The 21,242-nt window shown below is 40.0% G+C and overlaps 1 protein-coding gene across 1 annotated transcript in view; it reads right to left on the bottom strand.

The window, feature by feature from the left end:
• Positions 1–2,150: 2,150 nt before the first annotated feature.
• Positions 2,151–21,242, bottom strand: part of UBE2R2 (ubiquitin conjugating enzyme E2 R2) — an 85,946-nt gene continuing 66,854 nt past the window's right edge. Inside the window, exons 3-5 of the mRNA XM_037494282.1 lie at positions 18,130–18,227; positions 6,566–6,700; positions 2,151–3,152 (exon numbers count right to left, since the gene is read on the bottom strand). Coding sequence (XP_037350179.1) covers positions 2,933–3,152; positions 6,566–6,700; positions 18,130–18,227 — 453 coding nt within the window. The 3' untranslated portion in view covers positions 2,151–2,932. The remainder of the gene's footprint in view (positions 3,153–6,565; positions 6,701–18,129; positions 18,228–21,242) is intronic.

The raw sequence follows: 21,242 nt of genomic DNA, 5'->3' as shown, positions 1-21,242 counted from the left end.
TTAAACTAAGGAAAAACATCTATAATTTCAGCTAAGAAAACTATTAAAGTCAGGTGTGTCCTGCTGGTTTCAGAATAGTTGAAAATTGCATCTGAATCTTTTGGTAAATGTAAACCTTGTTTGTTAGGGTGGGAGGGGCGGAGTTCGTTTTCCGTGGAGAACTACACATGTCCCCCTTCAAGCTCTTGCTATGGTATGTCCCAAACATAAGGAAACCAGCAAATAAAGAAGCAAATAATTCCCATGAGAAGAAGGGCTACAGCATGTGGCTAATAGGCATTCTGGAATGATGAGAAATAGTGGGGAAGACTTTGAGAAGCAACAACGGAGCCATGATACATACTTTCTCCACCCAGCCTCAGTACACAGACCTGAAGAGCATCCAGATTCCACTAGCGTCAAAAGGAACCTAAAAATGCAGAATTTTGAGTTGACGTGACAGCAAGTCATCAGCACAGCTACACTTGCAAGTTCCCACCTGAGCCCTTCACTCCCAGGAAGAACAACAACTCTGCAAGTTTTTTCTTGCCACAGGACGTGTTCTCAGAGCTCTGGAACCAGGATCTGGGTTTTGCAAGTCGGCCTGAGCTACCAAAACGTCTACCTGCTGGCAACGAACACACCCCAGTCTCGTTGGGAACTGATTGTACCCTTATTATTGGCAAACTCAGCCCTCAACACCCCAAAGGGCCGAGAGCCACAATCTATACTTGTTTCTCTCTCCCTGAGTCAATGCGCAGTAAAGGCCAACAGGGCCGGATAGGACAAGGCTGAGCAGCACAGCACCTCCCTCAACGCCAAGGCGCCTGACCTGCCCTGGGAGAGAAATGTTTAGCGGTAAGAGAAAGGCTTCATGTCAGCGTTCCAAGAGCGTAAGACCAAGCTACTGGCTCTGAACATACGGGGTGAGGGGTGATCTGAGAACGACCAGAAGAGCAGGCTGCCTGGAAGCGTTCCTCGAGAAGCCTGGGAAGTAAAAAGCGTGTTTTTACACCCTTCTGTGAATTTAAGATCAGAGCATTTGACCGCAAAGATTTGCCCTGTTCTGTGGAAGTGACTGGAATCAGATGCAGGGGGGAGAGCAGTCCTGACCCTGGGGGGGCCGGGCAGGGTCTCAGGGACAAGGGGCCACACTGCCCCATGTGAACCTTGGCATGTTCCATGTTCCCACCTAACACTAGCTCAGACTGTGAGAGGCCAGGGGGGCTGCCAGGTCAGCATGTGCTGGAGACTTTGAAGAGTGAATGAAAACCCTGAGATCAGAAAGGAAGGAGGAGCGAAGGAAGTAACTACTCCGTCCTAGGATCCATCCTACCCCCGTTTCTCATCAACCCTTTGGCTCTTTCTGAGTTGACACTAGCGTGCAGGGACGCGGAGGAGGATCGTGGTTGGTCTTCTGTTGGTTTCCTTCCGAAATCCGTGATTCTACATGGGAGTGAGGTTCCCCGCTGGCAGAACACGCCTAGGAACTGGCCCGCTCCCATTGAGAGAGAAATCCCCTTCAAGTTCTGAAGTCCCTGGTGGGTGAAGGCTGCTGGATCTCAGTATTGATTGAAGAAACATGATCCATGTTTTCCCAGACTAGAGAAATCAAAGCTGCAGCAATTGCCTGGCAGGAAGCTCTAGACACTGGCCGCGGCCAGTCCCCTGGGCCCTGCCGGGAGAGTCACAGCAGCCCCGGGCACGCTCCAGGCGCAGCTTCGGCGCGCTCTCCATGGCTAGAGCACATTGGAAGGAGAGAAAAATCCAGGTCACATCCAGTGAGGACAGTGGGAACTGGCCACTCCTCTCTCAACTATGTCCACGGTCATTGATCACTACCAGTGTAAGCAGCTCAATGAAAACCAAAATCTCAACACATGCACCTAGCATTAATACTGAGTAAGTAAAACTGGCTACTTAAAAACAAAATCCTCATGGTAAGAGTGTACTTTGAGGGAAAAGGCCATGTCAAATACATAAAACACATGTTTTATCTCCCAAGAGTGGTCACCAGTAGTTTAGACGTTTTTCCCCGCAGCAGCATCAACCAAAATCTTCGCCCCATCACTAAGACCTCACGCACACGCTCGTCCCTGTCCTCGCCCTCCTGGAAAGGGGAGCGGGGGAAACAACTCTGCCTTGAAAATAAATAGCAACCGAGTGCTCAGTTCTATGTAAAGTATGAATATTTATTTCAGGCTTTAGATCCCAATCGATTTCAAAAAACAAAATCTGATTTCTCTCCTCAGAATAGCTGAGGCCTCCGTGTTCAGGTGACTTCCTGGAAGCTGAAGGGGCGCGTGCCCGTAGGAACACGTCTCATCAGGCTCAGCACAACGTCCCTGATGCCCGCTGTACCCCAGTCTTAAGGGAAAGAAACCAAATGCACCGCCACGGGCCGCATGAACGCACACACACTAATGTTAATGAGCAGCTAAACCTTGGCAAATTAGCTTTTTTTGTAAAGTTTTGTGGGGTTTTTATGGTTTTTCTCCCCCCCCCCTTTTTTCCCCGCTACGCAGCATATGCAGCACTTGTCAACTCCCAAAGGGTTCCCAGCTTCACACACAATTAAACGTCTTGATGAAAGACTATTTAATTCTTCAAGAATCTAAAAACAGACCAAACGTGTTTTGTTGTGAACACTTTCTAGAGACGAAGTAAGACGGGAGTTTGGGTTGAAAGAAAGAAAAAAAAAAAAAGAATCAATACAGTGATGGAAGGGTAAAGAATGCAAGAATTCAGACATTCTGCGGAGGATTACTTTCTCTCCATTTAGAGGTCCATAAAAAGGAGCAAACTGAGATCCATAAGGGGAGTCAGCAGGAGCCGTGTTTGTTTACCCCACCCCGTGATAGGTTTTTGCTGAGGGGCCACTGCTAGGTCCCCACTTGCTCCCCTCCCTTTGGCCTGAGTCGGCAGGGCAGTACAGGGGCGCTGAAGGAGCACGTCACGACTCCTCATTCCCAGAATCATCATCATCGTAACAGTCGGCATCTTCCTCCTCCTCATCTTCATCATCAATGTCGTCGTCGTACAGGTCGTCATAAAGCAAATCTGAGCTGTTGTCATTGGAAGGCACTTTAGTTTTGATGCAGTATTCCGCCAGGGTTGTGGGGACCTTTACTCCATCCTTTTCTGCTTCGGCTTTAGTGGCTGAAACCTGTTTCCTGAAGGGAGGGATAGACTGTGTAAGTATCTGTCTTGAAGATGGATTTATAATTGACCTTTAAGGATAATCAAGATTCAGGGCCTCCCCTGGTGGCTCAGCGGTTGAGCGCTGGGCTGCGAAGCTGCCCGCAGCCTCTGCAGCGCCAATTCGATCCCCGACCGCTGGCGAGGGTCCCACGTGGCGTGCAGACCTCTCCTGCCGTGCCCGCTGCTCCCCTCAGCAGTGTATTTCATCAGTCTGCCTGTTCTGTTCCCCACTCTGGCTCTGGTGAATTCTCTGTACCCAGTGCTTGTATAAATAAAATAAATAAATCTTAAAAAAAAAAAAAAAAAGAAGAAGAAGAATCGAGATTCCTCCACTCTGGTTTCCAAACTTTATACTACTTGCCTGAAACCAACTGACGGGTGCCCTCTACTACACCACAGATCCTCAAACCAGGGTACCATTCTGAAGGATGCTTTTAGTAAAGACACTTGGGAGTTTAAAAATACTCGACCTCAAGTGTTGGTTATCCAAAATCATCTCACCACTCATAATGCAGCCCCCAAACTCTTGTTCATTCAGTAATTATCCCACTTGAACTTCCAGTAAAATTCAGTGCTCTGCTTGATTCCAAAACTTTGCATGACTGACTGGCTTACCCCTTCATTTTCACAGCCCACGATACTTTTTCCGGTTCCAAAACATTCAAGCCACTCTCTGATCTTTTCTTAATACCTTAAATACACACCTTGAATTTCTTCTGTGTTGCTTTACCCCGCTCTCAATGTGGTTGGCTGTTTCCTGACATGCAGATCTAAGCTTAAATATCATATTATCCTGTTTGCCCACTAGGTTAGCATTTTTTTTCCTTTTTGTGATCTTCATCACCCCCAAAATGTGAACTTCAGTGGAGCTGAGAACTTGTCTTTTCTTAGTCACTTCTATCTCCCCAGTGCCCAGAACAGCGTGGCACATAAAACAGGCAACAAAAATACCGGAATGGTCAAGTTTCTTTCAAGTCTGAAAAGCTGACCCATCAAGGGACTGAAGAAACTGAACTGAAAACATGAAGCCACCACTCCCCTGACCTTCCTTTTGCTGAGCTCGGTGATGAGACCTTCCAGTCACTCTCACTTGCCTTCCTGAGGCCTCTCACTTTCCCGGGCCATCTTTCTACTCCCATGGTTTTCACCACCATTCTTTTTATGCTGACACTCTCAAATGATCTGCGCCTCCAGCCCAGACCTTTCTTTTGAGCTTTAGACCTCATGTAAGCCTTAAGGAGGTCTCTACCCTGATGCTCCCCGGAACCCTCACTCAGCAAATGGCATTTGTCATTTTCCACCTCAGCAGCAAGCTTCTCTCATTCTTCTTCTGAAAGGATCAGTTCTTAAAATCCTGAATCTCACTCTAGAGTTCCAAATATGCTTTCTTTTCAGTCCTACTGCCACTGCTACACTTTAGTATTCGTCTCAGCCCCCATATTATCCTCTAGTCAACTGTAGTCTTTCAAAACACAAATATGATTACGTCTTCATTTTCTACCCTACCCACTTCCTTTAAGATTAAGGACCAAACATCTTATCATGACTTCAATGGCTTTAAATACCCTCAAATCTCTCTTAATTTCTCATTACTTCACAAATTGAATTCACATTCAAGCATGTGAAACTACTTACAACTCTCTGTTGACACACCTTGCTATTATTTCATGCTGTTCTCCTGAAAGAGGCTTTCCCTTCCCCTTTTGGGCCCCCCCTGGTGGCGCGGGCAGTTGATTGCTGGGCTGTGAAGCTGCCCGCAGCCTCTGCAGCACTGGTTCGATCCCCGGCCACTGGCGAGGGTCCCACATGTCGTGCAGACCTCTCCTGCCGCCCGCTGCTCCCCTCAGCAGTGTATTTCGTCAGTCTGCCTGTTCTGTTCCCTGCTCTGGCTCTGGTGAATCCTCTCACCCTCCCGTGCTTCTCACTGTACCCAGTGCTTGTATAAATAAATAAATCTTAAAAAAAAAAAAAAAAAAAAAGAGGCTTTCCCTTCCCCTTTTAACTTGCAAAAGGTCATCCATCATAGGAACAGCATAGCATTATATAGTCCTCCTTCTAATCTTGTTTGTGCTTCTATAATTACACTTATTATAGCCCATAAGCACCATGATCATTTGTTTACAAATGCTTGCTCCATAAGTATGAGCTCCCTAAGGAGGAAGATTATGTTTAATGGCTTACCTGACACAAAACTGGTATAGAATAAAGAATGAGATAAATGATTAAGAAACATAAAGGGAATAATAAAATATATATATATACTGAGAATATTCATGCGTCCTTCATGTACTAAATTCTACCTTTCCTTGAAAGTTTCCAATCCTGGATTGGAGTCAGACTCCAATCCTGTTTTGTGAAGCATTTTCAGCTTTCAATCCTTAGCCCACTCCTGCTCTTCTAAATTTCTACAGGTACTTTCTATTTATCTTAACTATCTTCAGTCAATCTTTGGTATATACCAGTCACTTAGGGGGCTGGTAAAGCAAAATACAGTTTACAGATGTAAACTCACTAAATGACTCTGGATTAGGAATGGGTCCAAAGGTAATTCATTCCAGTGGGCCAAAAATTTGAGAACTATGACTCTGTATTAGTCGCTATCAAGAGAAGGATTCTATTTGTATTGATTCTAGTACTTCCCATACTCCTATGTATAGAATGTGCTGATACTGTCCTTGGAGTTCTACTTTAGGGGTATAAAAAATGTAATAGCATTAGGGTATTGGACTTATTACAGTTCAGTAACAAATTCTTCAGTACCGTTGTGAAAACACCATGTCCTGTTTAAGATATGACAGAGAGATAAAGGGTTAATTACCTCTTTTATACAGATTAAAAACCCAAAAAGTTAACTGATAAAAAAGTCTCATGTAACTTGTCAGAGCTGGCAGTAGGTTCCAAGTCTCCTGATTCCTATTTCTAGTACTCTGTTAAACCATATACCAGTGTTATTGATAATGAGGACACGTAGGAAGGTGCTGCAAAAGATCAATAAACAAAACTAGATAGCTTTGCTTTCAAAACTATCTGGAATTTATGTAACCTTGTGGGTTTGCTACACTTACTGGATATATCAGAAGTCCCAAAACAGGGCCCCTGAAACGATCAGGAAGGGAAAATTTGCAGGTTTGACTATTTCAGAGCCTGGAAGTTGATTCCCAGAAAATAAAATCTGCTGCAGAATGATCTTTGAATGTATGCTCTCTCTCAAAAAACCAAACTCAATAGAAGCCCAGACAGAAGATCTCTTTGAATACCATAAACCTAACCGAGAGAAATGGAATAGACCTTTAAGCTCAATTTAAGCCCTTGGTTGTAGAATATACTTCGGTGATATATGCAGACTTGAAGTTATCAAATGGGAAAACAAAACAAAGCACCTTACCTAATGATTTCAGCATATTCTTTGTCTTTTCCTTTACTGTCCCTCCATTTCCTGAACATGACTGAAGCATCCACATTGGCTGGGGAGAAGGTGTTGGGCTCATTAAGCAATGAGATTACACTTAACAGGATAGTCCTAGAAACAAGAAAAAAGAGTGAGCTATGGATACTCATTCACAGCATTCAAAAGTATTCTCCTTTTTTTACTTAAGAATCTAATATTTGAGACCTCAGGGGAATGGAAATAGAGTATCACATAATTTTTTGGTTGTTTTGGGTTTTTTTGTTTGTTGTCAGTACTTAGCTGTTCAGGACAGGAACAAGCTCCTAACTAGGAGACAAAAAAGAGGAAATCTGCCATGTTGCAGGGAATAACTCTGTAAAAAGTACTATCTTAGTTGGCCACATGTTCCAATATGCAAAAAGTAGAGGTCTAGAAGCTTACTTACAAATAACATTTATTTTAAAAGTTATAAATTAAGTGGAACAGGAAAAAGCAAAGGCATAAAATATTTGGCTTCAAAGTAAATGCATGAGTGTAAATGATAGTCTCTATAAGATTCCCGTCCTAGCTGCTTAAAAGATCTAAAAAACATTATTACATAAAAATCTATTTTTCTTCATACTTCTAAGGGAAGGAAGAAAGAGTTAAGTGGGAGGATGGAGAAAAGCAACAGCCTTGACAAGGAAGAATCAATCTCAGCAATAGAAATCTTTATTCAAAAACATTTATAAAGCACTTACAATGTGCCGGTAGTAATAGGTGAGATGCTGGATGTACCATAGCGACCAAGTTAGATATCATCATGCACAGATTAAGATTAGACACCTTAATTAACCATAGGGAATAAAATTTCTGTTAGGTAAAAGAACTAAAAGAGCTCCAAATTATTCCCAAGTATTTCCTCCTAAAAGTGATGTACAGGTAGACAAAGAGAAAAAAATGGGAGGAAAAATTAAATTTCTCTACCTTTTCTCATTGGTCAAGGTTACAGATTATGCTGCTGTAAAAAGTTTTTGCTCCTGGTTCCAAGCAAAAAAAAAAAAAAAAAGGAGGGAACCAGGCAACTAGATGTCTGATTTGATGAAACCTTTTCCTAAAACGGGCAAAGAGCTTCCGTTAAGTGATTATACAAAATGATTCAAAATGCATTTTCAAAGGAAGTTTTCTTATTTAGTTAACCCTTTGCACTCCGCTGTCCCCTCTCAGGGGTATTGGTAGCCAATGTCCAGAATGGTTTGGAGTGCAAAGGGTTAAAATCCATTTATCAGGCTTGTACAGACACCCCTTTCTATTGGGTTAAACATAACTCCTTGCCCCTCCCTGCATGAGTCTTCTGAATTCCTCCATCAACATAACGCTTCCAGGAAATACATCACAGCCAGTAATGGGAAACAGACTGACATGACATCCTAGAAGCAGAAGAAAATTCCAGAAAGAAAGGCTGCTTCAGAAGAAAACAGACAAAGCCTGTTAAAAGATTAGCAGGATATGGATGAAGTGTAGAAAGAGGGGAAAATAAACCTCTACCAGTCCAGAATTAGCACTATATACCTACCACTTTCCATAATAACGGAAACACTTGGAATGTGTTATCCAATATGGTAACTACCAGCTACAACTGAGCAGTGTGGAGAAACTGAATTTTTAGTGTTACTTCATTTTAAGCTTTTAAACAGTCATATGTAGTTAGTGGCTAATATAATGGACAACACAGGTCTAAATCATATCAACTGGAATCTTTCCCTATGAGTGGTTTCATCAATTGGTTTTATTACATCTTATTATTATTAAAATACTATATACTGGGCAGTACATTTTTTTCTGAATAGTGAATCATTCATTTCTAGCAAAACAATACCACCGTGGATTCTCAAATCGAATCATGTTTTCAGAAGCCTCAGGTAGACTGTGATAATAGTTAACCCACAATTTAAAAAAATTTTATTTTTATATTCCCCATACAATTGCAACCCCCTTATTTTGACCCCAATCTCTCCTTTCCCTGCCCCCCATCCCCCCATAGTGTGTCTCTGGTTCATAGTTGCTTGTTGATTTTGATTTTTTCTTTCTTATAGCTATTCTTTTTTCTGGTCCCTTATTTAGGTTTTCTAGATTCCTGCTATGAGTGAGACCATCCGGTATTTTTCTTTTTCTTTCTGGCCTATTATGCTGAGCATGATCCCTTCCAGCTCCATCCAAGTGGCTGCAAATTGCATGTGTTTATCTTTTTTGAATGCTGAGTAATATTCCATGGTATATATGTACCACATCTTCTTGATCCAGTTATCTATTTTTGGGCATTTGGAGTTAACCCACAATTTTTCACTTCTTTCCCTCATCTGAAGATCAGAATCTTTTCTTGTACAGGGAATCCATTCCACTGATTCAGATAAGGCTAATAATATCTTTCCCCTACTATAGAGCCCTATTTCCATACAAACAGTAGACATACCACATTAAATGCTGGTCAAAGGATTCATTCACCTGTTCAAAGACAGTGAGTTTGGGGATATGCATGGCCAATCAGAACCCTGGTGGAAAATACTGTCATTTTAAACCAACAACAGAAAGTAAATTTATTTTTAGTCTTGATTGGACTGATTACTGTGAGAGTAAGGAAAGCTTAGAGCCGGTGGTCACCTTTGTCATCAAGTGTTCAGAGTCTGCCTAACAACAAGGGCAAATGGGAGAAAGCAGAACAGATTCTCTTCTCTAACAAAGATTCCTGATGTTATTCATATGCAATGTCCTATTAAAAATTTCCCAATCAGGGGTCTCCCTGGTGGCGCAGGCAGTTGAGCGCCGCACTGTGAAGCTGTCCGCAGCCTCTGCAGCGTGGGTTCAATCCTGGCCGGCCGGTGAGAATCCCACTTGGCGCAGCAGACCTCTCCTGTCTCGCCCGCTGCTCCCCTCAGCAGTGTATTTCGTCATCTGCCTGTTCTGTTCCCCGCTCTGGCTCTGGTGAGTCCTCTCACTTTCCCACGCATCTGGCCTGTACCCCGATTCTTGTACAAATAAATAAATCTTTAAAAAAAAAATTTAAAAAAGTAAAAATTTCCCAATCAGAATGTTGTACATAGGTTACAGGTAAATTATATATAGATTCCCTCAGGCAGATGGGTGGGTAGGACCTGGAACATTAACTTCTAGTCAAAGGATCACCTTCAGTTTACTTCATTGTGATCTACAAATACTATCATTTTTTCCGATGTATCATGACTGGAAAAGGGTGGAAAGCAATGTCATGCATCATCAAATTGTCTGTCACTTGTACCAAAATAATTTACCACAAGCATAACACCTACAGCCTGGTAAACAAATCTGCGAGGTTAAATATTCTTTTTTTAAAGAGATTTATTTTATTTATGCATACAAGAACTGGGGTGTAGGCCAGAGGTATAGGGGGTGAGAGGATTCACCAGAGACAGAGTAGGGAGCAGAACAGGCAGATCTACTGAGATACACTGCTGAGGGGAGCAGCAGGCAAGACAGGAGAGGTCTGCTGTGCCATGTGGGTCAGCTCCCTGGCCAGGAATCTAACTCATGCCACAATGGCTGGCAATAGCTTGATAGGGCTGAGACCTGCACCACCAGAGAGGCCCCTATTATTCTTATTTTTATAGGTTGGAAAAATTAAACCGATACTATACAAAAAGCTCTGAGAAGGTTATGAATAATTTCAAATGCAAATACCTTTGCAGAGTCACATATGAAGATTAAAGAGCACAATCTGAAATTTGCTTGTAAAGCCTCTACACAAAAAAAACTGCATGAAAGTGGGTAAGGCAATCCCTGAGGTAATGCCCAGGGAATGCCTCTAAATTGAAGCCTAGGTAACCTGAGGGTGTAGAGAGAAAAAAATGATGCTTGTATTCAAAATGCCAAAGATAGTTTTTGATGGGCAGATTAGAATGAAAGGAATTCCCTGCCTCCAAATAAACTGGATTAGGGCCTCCCTGGTGGCGCAGGGGTTAAAGTCTCAGTGCTATCAAGCTATCACCAGCCACTGCTGCATGAGTTCACCTACCAGCCAGGGAGCTAACCCACTAGGCACAACAGACCTCTTCTGTCTCGCCCGCTGCTCCCCATCTTGGTAGTATATTTAAGTAGATCTGCCTGTTCTGCTCCCCATGGTGTCTCTGGTGAATCCTCGCAACCCGCTGCACCTATGGCATACACTCCAGTTCTTGTATGTGTAAATAAATAAAAATAAATCTTGGGGAAAAAAAAAAAACTAGATTAAATGAGATAAGGGCCTAAAAGAAAAAAGTGTTCAAAATATTTGAAGTCAAGACAAGGCAAATGATGGTCTTATGTGTTTATGCAAGAGAAGTTAAGGGCAAATGGGTAATGTTTAGGTAATGGCAGATTACCTAGCCAGGCAGCACTAGATGCAATAAGAAAAGTCTTATTTGGGGGGTTATATGTAAAGAAAGTGGAGGCTTGTTTTCTCAGAGTGGGAGGGTATGTGGTAAGCATACAGCTCAACATTCAACCTCCAATACCAAGAATCACTAATCTTAGAGCGACCACTTCCTCTAAGCTAGAGCTGCTACTAGCCCTGAAAATCGAGCACCAAAATCATACCAAAAGGACAACTCTGCATTTAATTGGCCCAGTTTTCCAACAGATCAGTGTAATTGTATTGATAAAATAATGTGCATCTTTGAAAAAGCGTAAGAGGCTCTTAATTATGCTCTTAATACCTAAAATGGAATAAATAAAACTCAGAACTTTTACCACTTAGTTAAAACCAATTTTTAAAGACTATTAAGATACTTTACATATGCACCCTTTGTTACAAAGGACACCTTTCCCCTCAAAAAAGAAAGATGTATTTCAATTTTGGCACATCTAAAGTAAAAACTCTCAAAACATGTTGTTTCTGTACTAAGTACCAAGTTAAATTCTTTACTACTTTTAAAATGAATCTGATGTGACATAGGTATCTAACAATTACTGCTAATTGATAACAAGGAATCACTTCACATTTGACCAAAAAAAAGAAAACAGCAGCAGTGATTCAAAAGTACTATTCTAGGGACTTTACAGACACTGTTCATTTAATCTTTCAACTACTGAGGAATTATCCTTAACTTATCTATCAGAAAAGCAGCTCAGAGAATTTAAATGGCTTTCTAGTGACTATACTACTAATACAATGTTGTAGATTTTAGAAATATACAGCTCTGACATGCCATAATTAACAAGGACTGTAACTATCCCTACTTCTTGTTCTTCATTAAGAAAAAAATTAGGCAGTTGAGCACAGCACTGTGAAGCTGTCCGCAGCCTCTGCAGTGCCAGTTTGATCCCGCCGGCTGCAGAGATACCCACATGGCGGGGCAGATCTCTCCTGTCTTGCCTGCTGCTCCCCTCAGCAGTGCATTTCGTCAGTCTGCCTGTTCTGTTCCCTGCTCTATCTCTGGTGAATTTTCTCACCCTTCCACACATCTGACCTGTAACCCGGTTCTAGTATATATAAATAAATCTTTAAAAAAAAAATTATGGGAACATAAAAAATAAGATGCAAAAGAAATGCTGAAAATGACAAACACAAGGCCAATAATTAAGATATATATTTTCTGTCGGGACACAAAATTACAAACAAATATGAAAAGGAGGCTCCAAAAACAATCTAGAATTAAAGGTCATCAATTATACTCTAACATGAATATTATGCATTACCCAAAAGTCTGTTACTATATAACATGATATAATAATATGGTTTAAACATATTCATTTAAGCTGATTCAGTTCATAAAAGAGAAGCCAAGTTTATAAGGGAACTCTCAAAACTGCTTTAATGCCATTCAGAGAACTATTAAAAAACAGTACAAAAGTCCTTTTAACTTCTTGAAATTCAATGATTATAACATACTTCAATTTGATAGCTCATACAAACAAGATATCTGAAGTTTTACCTAAGCATTAAAGTAATTATATCTTTTAAAATGCCCAATGGGAAAGTAAAAAGAAAAAAAAAATTACCGATTAATATCCTAACTAATCCTTTTTCTATTCTCCCACATTAAGACAAATTATATTCACTGTTTTAGGACAAACTTCCTTTCCAGGAAACATTATAGTAGAAGGACAGTCCATCGCAGTTTCTACTGCACAAAAGATGGTGATCTGAAGTGACATGCTATTGCTAAATAGTTGAGTAGACCCAATCGAAGGTTCAGACATGAGTACAGGAAGTTTAGAATTTTAACAGGCAGTTCACAAATGAACAAAACATTGAAAAATGGCTAAACCCAAATTACAGAAGTGCAAGTGCTTCTTTGTATAAACCAAAAACTGACTTGGGGAAACTGATTAATAAAAGATGGGGAAAGAGATAATAACATTATGGACCTATTTTCCTCCTGCTACACAAGAAAGTTGGATAAAAAAATTTAAAAACCTATTTAACACAACTAAATTCCAAAGAACGGGTGCCAGAAATTGATAACTCAAGGTCAGAAAAGGATACGCCACCAAAAATGCCACATCAGGATTTATTAATCTTAGATACTGCCCTACAGGTTAGGTGATGGAATTTTAAAGTCCACAATGAAATGGGAGAAACGATGTGGGATTTGTTCAAGTCAGGAGGCTGGAAAGGAAGGCCTTGTTCTGGACAGCTATATTGTTTTCTAGTGAAACAGCCTAGGTGAACAAAACTGTGAGTCAGTATGGTAAGAGCTACTGAATGTGCTACTTGAACAAGTGGACTGAATCATGAGCTGGTGGGCTCTACCCAACATCTTGTTTAAAGAATCTGGCCTACCAGACTGACCAAAGATGCCAGATAGAAAGTGCTACAGCCTAACGATTCTTTTGCAATTTCCTGTGTGGGGGGTGGGGAGAGAGAACTATTTCCTGTTACGGGTCCCACATGCCCAGTTCATAAAAATCCTGACCAAGAGTGACCTGAGTCTCATTAGCATGCTGGCCCCGATAAATATCCCTGGCATGGAGACTTTAGATACCAATGAGACATGTGGTGTATGAAGGAGCACATAGCTCTTCTGCACAAGCCCCGGTATGGTCTGGCCCAAAACATGCTATGATATTCCTCCCCTCTACTCTGCCCTGATAGACTAATCCCTTAAAACCCTTTGCACAGCTCCCCTCAGGGAACCAGACTAAAAATTTCCTCTTCCAGTCCTTGCTCCCTTGTGCAGAGGTCTTTAGTAAACCTTATCTGGTTAACTCAATAATTCTCTGGTACATTCTTTCTCCTAGAAGACCCGTGAACCCATAATTTGGGGTTGGGGTTGGTAACACTAGGAATGCTGTAACAAGACATCACAAACTAGGTGGCTTAAAACCAGAAATGTATTGCCTCACGGTTCTAGAAGTTAAAAATCCAAAACTAAGGTGTTAGCAGACCCGTACTCTCTGAAACTTGAGAGTTTATCTTCTGGCATTTGTTGGCAAAGCTGTCATTCCTTGATTTATAAAACTCTAATCTCTGTATTTAAGGGTATCAGGTTTTCAAAGTATCTTTATTTTGGGGAGGACACAGTCAACATTTAACAGTGGCAGATGGGTGAAAATAATCCATAAAGTGCAAAAATTTCTCAGAAAAATGAAACTAGGTAGATAAAATCAGGTCATGTATATGGGTAGATGAGATGAGGAAATAAGGTAGACAAACTTTCCCAGAGGAACAATCAACAAAGCAGAGTAATGCCTCAGTTGTAACATGACAGTCTTCTCCCAGCAAGTCTTCCCTTCTCTTCTTTAAAAGGACACCAGTCCATCAAATTAAAGGACCCATCTGACTCCAGCACAAATATGTCCTCAATTTAGTCATATCTTCAACAACCCTGCCTAGGTAACTAGGGGTTAGGATTTCAATATTATCTTTTGGGGTGGACACACTTCAACTCATAACTATCAGCCCACCTGGTGGACCCCTGTCCTTTCCCTGTACAAAATCCAACCCCCTCATACCAACATCCTCAAAAGTCTTAATCATGCCAGCATTAATTCTAAATCACCAGTGTCATCTAAATACCATCACCTCAAAGTCCCAAATCTTACTATCTAAATCAATAATATACTTGAGGTATGATTCATCTGAGGCAAAATTCCTCTCCATCTGTGAGATATGCTACAAAAATACACTGGTGGGACAGACATAGGACAGATTATTTCCACTACAAAAGAGAGAAACTGGAAGGAAAAGCAGAGGTCATAGATTTCAAGCAAATCTAAAACCTAGCAGGTAAATTCCATTAGCTTGCAAACCTGAGAATAATACCCTGTGGCTTCATGCTCTGTGCTCACCAAGCCACAATGCCATCTTGACCGCAGGCTCTCTGGAGAAGGCAGTCTCACCATCTGGGTCTTATACCCTCTTTGGCTTCTGCATCCACTGCTTTACCATCTTAGTCATTCTTTATTTTTTGTCCCCTCTCTATCCCTTTCGGTCTAGGCTGGCAGTGTATCCAAAAATCTTAATTCACATGGATGTCAAGGGGATCCATTAGATATGATGCTCTTCACAGCTTCTTCCTGGTTTATAGGCTTTATCTCCTTAGCAAATGGTCATTCAGTCATGCTCTTGGTCCTGTTTCTTTCTGATTTAGAGATGCATTCTTAGGCATTTCTTTTCTCTTGCAGTTTACTATAAGCAGGAGAAATTAGGCTGCATACCTTCCATATTTTGCTTGGGAAATCCTTCAGCTAAATACCCAAGTTCATGACTTACAAGAACACAATTCAGCTAAATTCTCTATTGCTATATAACAAGGATTGCCGTTCCTCCATTGTCCAGTAACATGTTCCTCATTTCCATTTGAGGTCACCAGAAGCACCTTTAAAATTTCTATTTGAACACTCTCTTCATGGTAATTTATATATTCTCCAAGACAAGAAAAGCTTTCTCTATAGTTCACTTCTTTCTGAGCCCTCAGCACAATTGTTTTTAATGTTCGAATTTCTACCATAACCTCTTTAAAACAATCTAGGCCATTTCTATTCATTTCCAGCTTCTACCTATTATCCAACCCCAAAGACACTTCCATATTTTAGGTATTTATTAAAGCAGTATCCCACCTACCAGTATCAAAATCTGTATTAGATTCCTAAGGTTACCTTAACAAAGTATCACAAACTGGATGGCTTACAGCAACAGAAATATAGTCTTTCACCATCTGAGGAATAGAAGTCTAAAAAACTGACATGCTGGGGGCCTCCCAGGTGGCACAAGGGGTTAAGTCTCAGCACAATGACACTATCAGAAGCCACTGAAGCACAAGGTCGATCCTCAGTCAGGGAGCTGACCCACATGGCACAGCAGACCTCACCTGCCTCATAGGCTGCAACCCTCAGCAAGTGTATTTCAATAGATCCACCAGTTCTGCTCCCTACTCTTTCTCTGGTGAATCCTCTCATCCCCCTACACCTCTGGCCTATACCCCAGTTCTTGGATGCATAAATAAAATAAATCTCTAAAAAATAAAATAAAATTGAGGTGCTGAACTAGTGTTGACGTTAATAAAGAAAATTGGCACATGCAGGGTATATGGGAATTCTACACTTTATTCACAATTTTTCTGAAACTATTGCAGTATTTTAAAAGTTGAAAGACTGATGACAAAAGCACAATGAAGAACCACTTCTACCCACTAGGATGGCTATAATAAAAAACACAAATAATAACAAGTGTTAACTAAGATGTGGAGAAATCAGAATTCCCATACTGCAGGTGGGAATGTAATATAGTGTAGATACATTGCAAAACAGTCTGGTAGCTCCTCAAAAAGTTAAACATTGAGATATCATATGACTCAGGAAAATGCCATTTTAAGTTATTTATCCAAGGAAATGTACACCTAAAAATTTATACACAATGTTTACAGCAAGAGTATTCATAAGAGCCTCAAAGAAGAAGCATGCAAAATGTCTATCACCTGATGAAAAGTGTGATATAACCATTCAATATAATATCATTCAGGCATAAAAAGGAATGGTGTGCTTGGACACATGCAACAATGAGGATAACCTTCAAAACATTACGCTAAGAAGTCATTCACAAAGTACTACAGAAAATACTATGAAATAATTTTTTTTTAAAAATTGTGTGATTCCATTCATATGACATGTCCAGAAAAGGCAAATCCATAGAGACAAAAGTTAGACTGGTGGTTTCCCGGGAATGTGGCTAGAACTGGAGGTTGAAGGGTGACAGAATATATATTTTCATACGTACGACTTTCTTTAGGGGTGATGAAAATATTCTAAAACTGACTATGACGATGGTTATACAACTCTGTGAGTGTATTAAAAAACCAGTGAATCATATACTTAGTGAGAATTATATCTCAATAAACCTGTGGTTTGTTTAAAGACTGACAAAAGAGCACTGCAATTTTTGCTAAACAGCTCATACAGAATTAGAAGAATTTAGTTTCACTGCTCTATGAATTTTGTTCCATTACCACATGTAAAACAAGAGTAATCACCGCATCTAGTATTAGTCTATGTATATGCGTGCACAATACATACATGAATGTATGTATATGCACACACCCACAAGAACTAGTATACATTAATGTATGAAGTATATTATTTGTGCATACATATAATTGAAGTTGCACTCTGTCTCATTCTAGCAATGTGATAATTATTGATGGATACATGAACTGAAAACAAATGTCAATGTGATTAAAAATGCATTTCCAATTAATGCAGAGTAATGTTAAATCAAAGTATAATATACTTGTATTCTTTCAAATCACCTGCATATTAATAAATCAATTTAAAAGTGGTTTAACTAATCTTATTGTCAAAAGCAATTAAAACACATTTGTATATGTTGGTTTTCTCCAGGAAAGTATCATAGGATAAATAAAAGAAGGTTATCAAACATCAAAATTTTGAGTATTAGGATAAAACTCAGTAGGCGCAATAAAATGGAAATTTAAATGCAAGAAAATGTGTTTTTCATTAAATTTATGACCAAAATAGTATACTTTAAAATATGCAAAGTAGTGTTTTTGAAAATTCTCTTAAGGGAGATCTGAGCAACCATCATATACACAAACCACTATTTTACACAAACATGATTAAATATTCATCTATCCAGCTAGATTAATAAAGAATCAAAGGAGATAATATTACACAAGTCTCCCAAATCAAAAGAAACACCCACATATTATAAATAAAGCAAAGAAGCAGCAATAGACAAGAAAAGTTCTTTTAAAAGTAATATATAAAGTCAAATTCTGAGTTTTTAAATCTTAAGACTTCTGCAATATATAGTTAAGAATCTTAGAATAAGGAAGCAACCAATACAAACATGAAGTCATGGGACATCATGTCCCAGGAAGAAATGTTCTAAAGCAATAGGAGGGAACTTCTATCTTTCAAAGGTGAACATAGAGAAATGAGTATCAGGTACATTATTGCTTCAGAAATACTCTTCAAAACGATGTATGCAAGCTACTTAAAGCTCTAAGTGAAGAAAACATAAGCAAAGGATTATTTTGTATTGGTTAGAATATAATAATCAACCTTGAGTATCACTTAAAAATCAGATTATTCCGTATATAACCTCTTACCTGACATTTTGAGTAGGATTCCACCTTTCAGAGGGCAGTTCTCCACTCTGTGGGTCATCTACAGGCGGATGAAGAATTGAAATGCACACATCTCCATTCTATGAGACACAAGTATTGCATTTAGTAAACATTCAAAATACGAATGTTTAGGAGAAAGTAGTACCAGTTTTACGTAAGTTTCCAATATTCCTAAAAACCTTGCTTTCTTATCATCAGAGAAAAGAATTCTGCTCTTTCTTCACTTTTAGAATCAATGCTGAAGAATTAAACATTTTTTGTATTAGAAACACTTCATACTGACCAATGTATTTCTTAAAAAAGAAAACCTAAAGAAAACATAAGAAAGAGCACAAGAGACTGATGTGATGGTTCATGGGTACCATGGTGGTGGGAGAATTATGGGCACTACACCTGAGGGGAGAAATCAAATATTGTACAAAAATGAAAAAAGATGTAAGAGAATTTAAAAACATTTTTAAATGATCGGGGGAAAAAAAAAACCTATTTTTACATAGCATCTTCTAAAAAAGTCATTAACGGTCCTCCCTGGTGTTACAAAGGGGTTAAGTCTCAGCACTATGAAGCTATCTGTAGCACTAGCTAGATCCCTAGCCAGGGAGGTGACCCACATGGCGCAGCAGACCTCTCCTGTCTCGCAGGCTGCTCCCCTCAGCAGTGTATTTCAGTAGATCCACCTGTTCTGCTCCCCACTCTGTCTCTGGTGAATCCTCTCACCCTCCCGCACCTCTGGCCTATACCGCAGCTCTTGTATGCATAAACAAATACATCCTCCAAAAAAAATATTTTTTTTGAAAGAAAAAAATCTGATCTTGCTTAAAATTTGCCTAGTATTTATCAATCACTGCTTTCAATAACTATCAATTATATAAACAGAAAATATGCCTCAAACAACTTAATTATAACTCCTTTAGTGTATGGACAGAGGAGCTTATCACTATGCTCACACAATATGAATTGCCACTTAGGCAATAAAGTTGCCATTCAATAGAAAAGACAAGGTCAACTAAGAGACAGTCACCTATCTCTTGATCTAAAATGAAGGAGATTCAAAATTTTTAAAAATTACATTGTAAAAAAAAATTACATTGTATAAAGTAAAAAAATTTTACATATGCAACCAAATTGACACAAACACAACATAACCATATCAAGATAAATAGAACATTTTTTAAAAAGAAAATTTTAATGAAATCAATACCAAATACTAAATTCTAAATCTGAAACACTGAAACTTTGCATCACTATTAGATGCCATGAAGGTTAAAAAACAAAAAGCACTATAGAAACGGAATAAAATTAGGTATATCTGCATAGATGAGCTATATCTGGTATATTGGAAGTGGTTTGGAAAAAGAACCAAAGCTAACTAGTTTAGGAAGCTATGCGATAGAACTCGAAAGAGCACAATTTTAACAATCTAATGGAAATACAGACGTAAGTTTTGCGGAGAAATATGCCATCACAAATGGCATATTTCTTAAGCTTAAATATGTAGCTTAAAATATGTCCACGTAGGGCCTCCCCGGTGGCGCAGCGGTTGAGTGCTGGGTTGCAAAGCTGCCCGCAGCCTCTGCGGCGCCGGTTCGATCCCCGGCTGCTACCCGGCCTCCGGGGGATGGTCCCGCATGGCGCGCAGACCTCTCCTGCCGCCCGCTGCTCCCCTCAGCAGTGTACTTCGGTCCTTCTGCCTGCTCTGCTCCCCGCTCTGGCTCTGGTGAATTCTCTCACCCTCCCGCGCTTCTGACTGTGCCCAGTGCTTGTATAAATAAATAAATCTTTAAAAAAAAAAAAAAAATGCTCTATCCCATTAAAAAAAAAAAAAATGTGGGCCTCCCCAGTGGCGCAGCGGTTGAGCGCTGGGTTGCGAAGCTGCCCGCGGCCTCTGCGGCTCCGGTTTGATCCCCGGCTGCTCCCCGGCCACCGGGGGAGGGTCCCACATGGCGCGCAGACCTCTGCTGCCGCCCGCTGCTCCCCTCAGCAGTGTACTTCGGTCCTTCTGCCTGCTCTGCTCCCCGCTCTGGCTCTGGTGAATTCTCTCACCCTCCAGCGCTTCTGACTGTACCCAGTGCATGTATAAAACAAAAACAAACAAATAAATAAATAAAAAAAAAAATGCCTCTAAAAAAAAAAAAAAAAGTCCACGTAGTTTTGTTTTGTATTGATACTATATTACCACAGTAATTTGTTTTAAGTGGTTTTAAACAAATACACATTTATAATTTTACAGTAATAAAAGAATAGGTCAACGTCTGACACTGCTCTCAGAGGGCTAACGTCAATGTCGGCAGCACTGCATTCTTTCCCCGGAGGCTCTATGAAAGAATTCAGTCCCTGCCCTTTCTAGCTTCGAGGGGCTACTACCCATTTTGCTTTGCTTCTGACCCCCTTTCCCCCTGAGCAAGTAAACTTCATTTCTCTGGGCCTTTGTTCCAAAGTTACAGCTCTTCTCATTCTCATTTTCTGCCCTCCTCCTTCCATTTCTGAAAAATCCCCATGGGAGGAAAAAAGAAAAAAATAATAATAATAAAGGGGGGAAAATCCATATGATTAAACAATCCAGAACAACCTCCTTATTTTAAGGTCAGCTGATCAGCAACCTTAATTCTTCTTTGACATGTACCTAAGATATCATATGCCCCAGAGATTAGAATGTAGACATCTTTGAGGAACCATTATTCTACCTTCAATAATAGTGAAGAACTTAGCTTAAGTGAAAAACAGCACAATAATTAGGACAGGGGTATGTGAGTTTGCTCAAAGTTTGGCATGTAAGTATGTAAAATTGAATTTCTGATTAATGGGATGAAAAGAATTATACTTAGAAACATACTGTTGTGTTGCGTGCTTACACGTATTAAAAGGTGGTCATCTCAACTGATGAAAATGAAGTATCTGATAAAATCCAACATTTCTTCATGATAATACACTCACAAAACCACAAATAGAAAGGAAATATCTTAAAAAACATTTACAAAAAAACTTACAGCTAACTTATACCCCAAGGTGAAAGACTGAAAGCTTTCTTCCAATATCAGGAAGAAGACAAGGATGCCTCTTTCACTACTGCTATTTAATATTGTCCCAGGAGTTTT

This window comes from Talpa occidentalis, unplaced genomic scaffold, assembly GCF_014898055.3.
Source record: "Talpa occidentalis isolate TD23 unplaced genomic scaffold, MPIMG_talOcc4v2.1 talOcc4.7, whole genome shotgun sequence".
NCBI lineage: Eukaryota > Metazoa > Chordata > Mammalia > Eulipotyphla > Talpidae > Talpa > Talpa occidentalis.
This window is presented reverse-complemented; position numbering and strand designations above follow the sequence as displayed.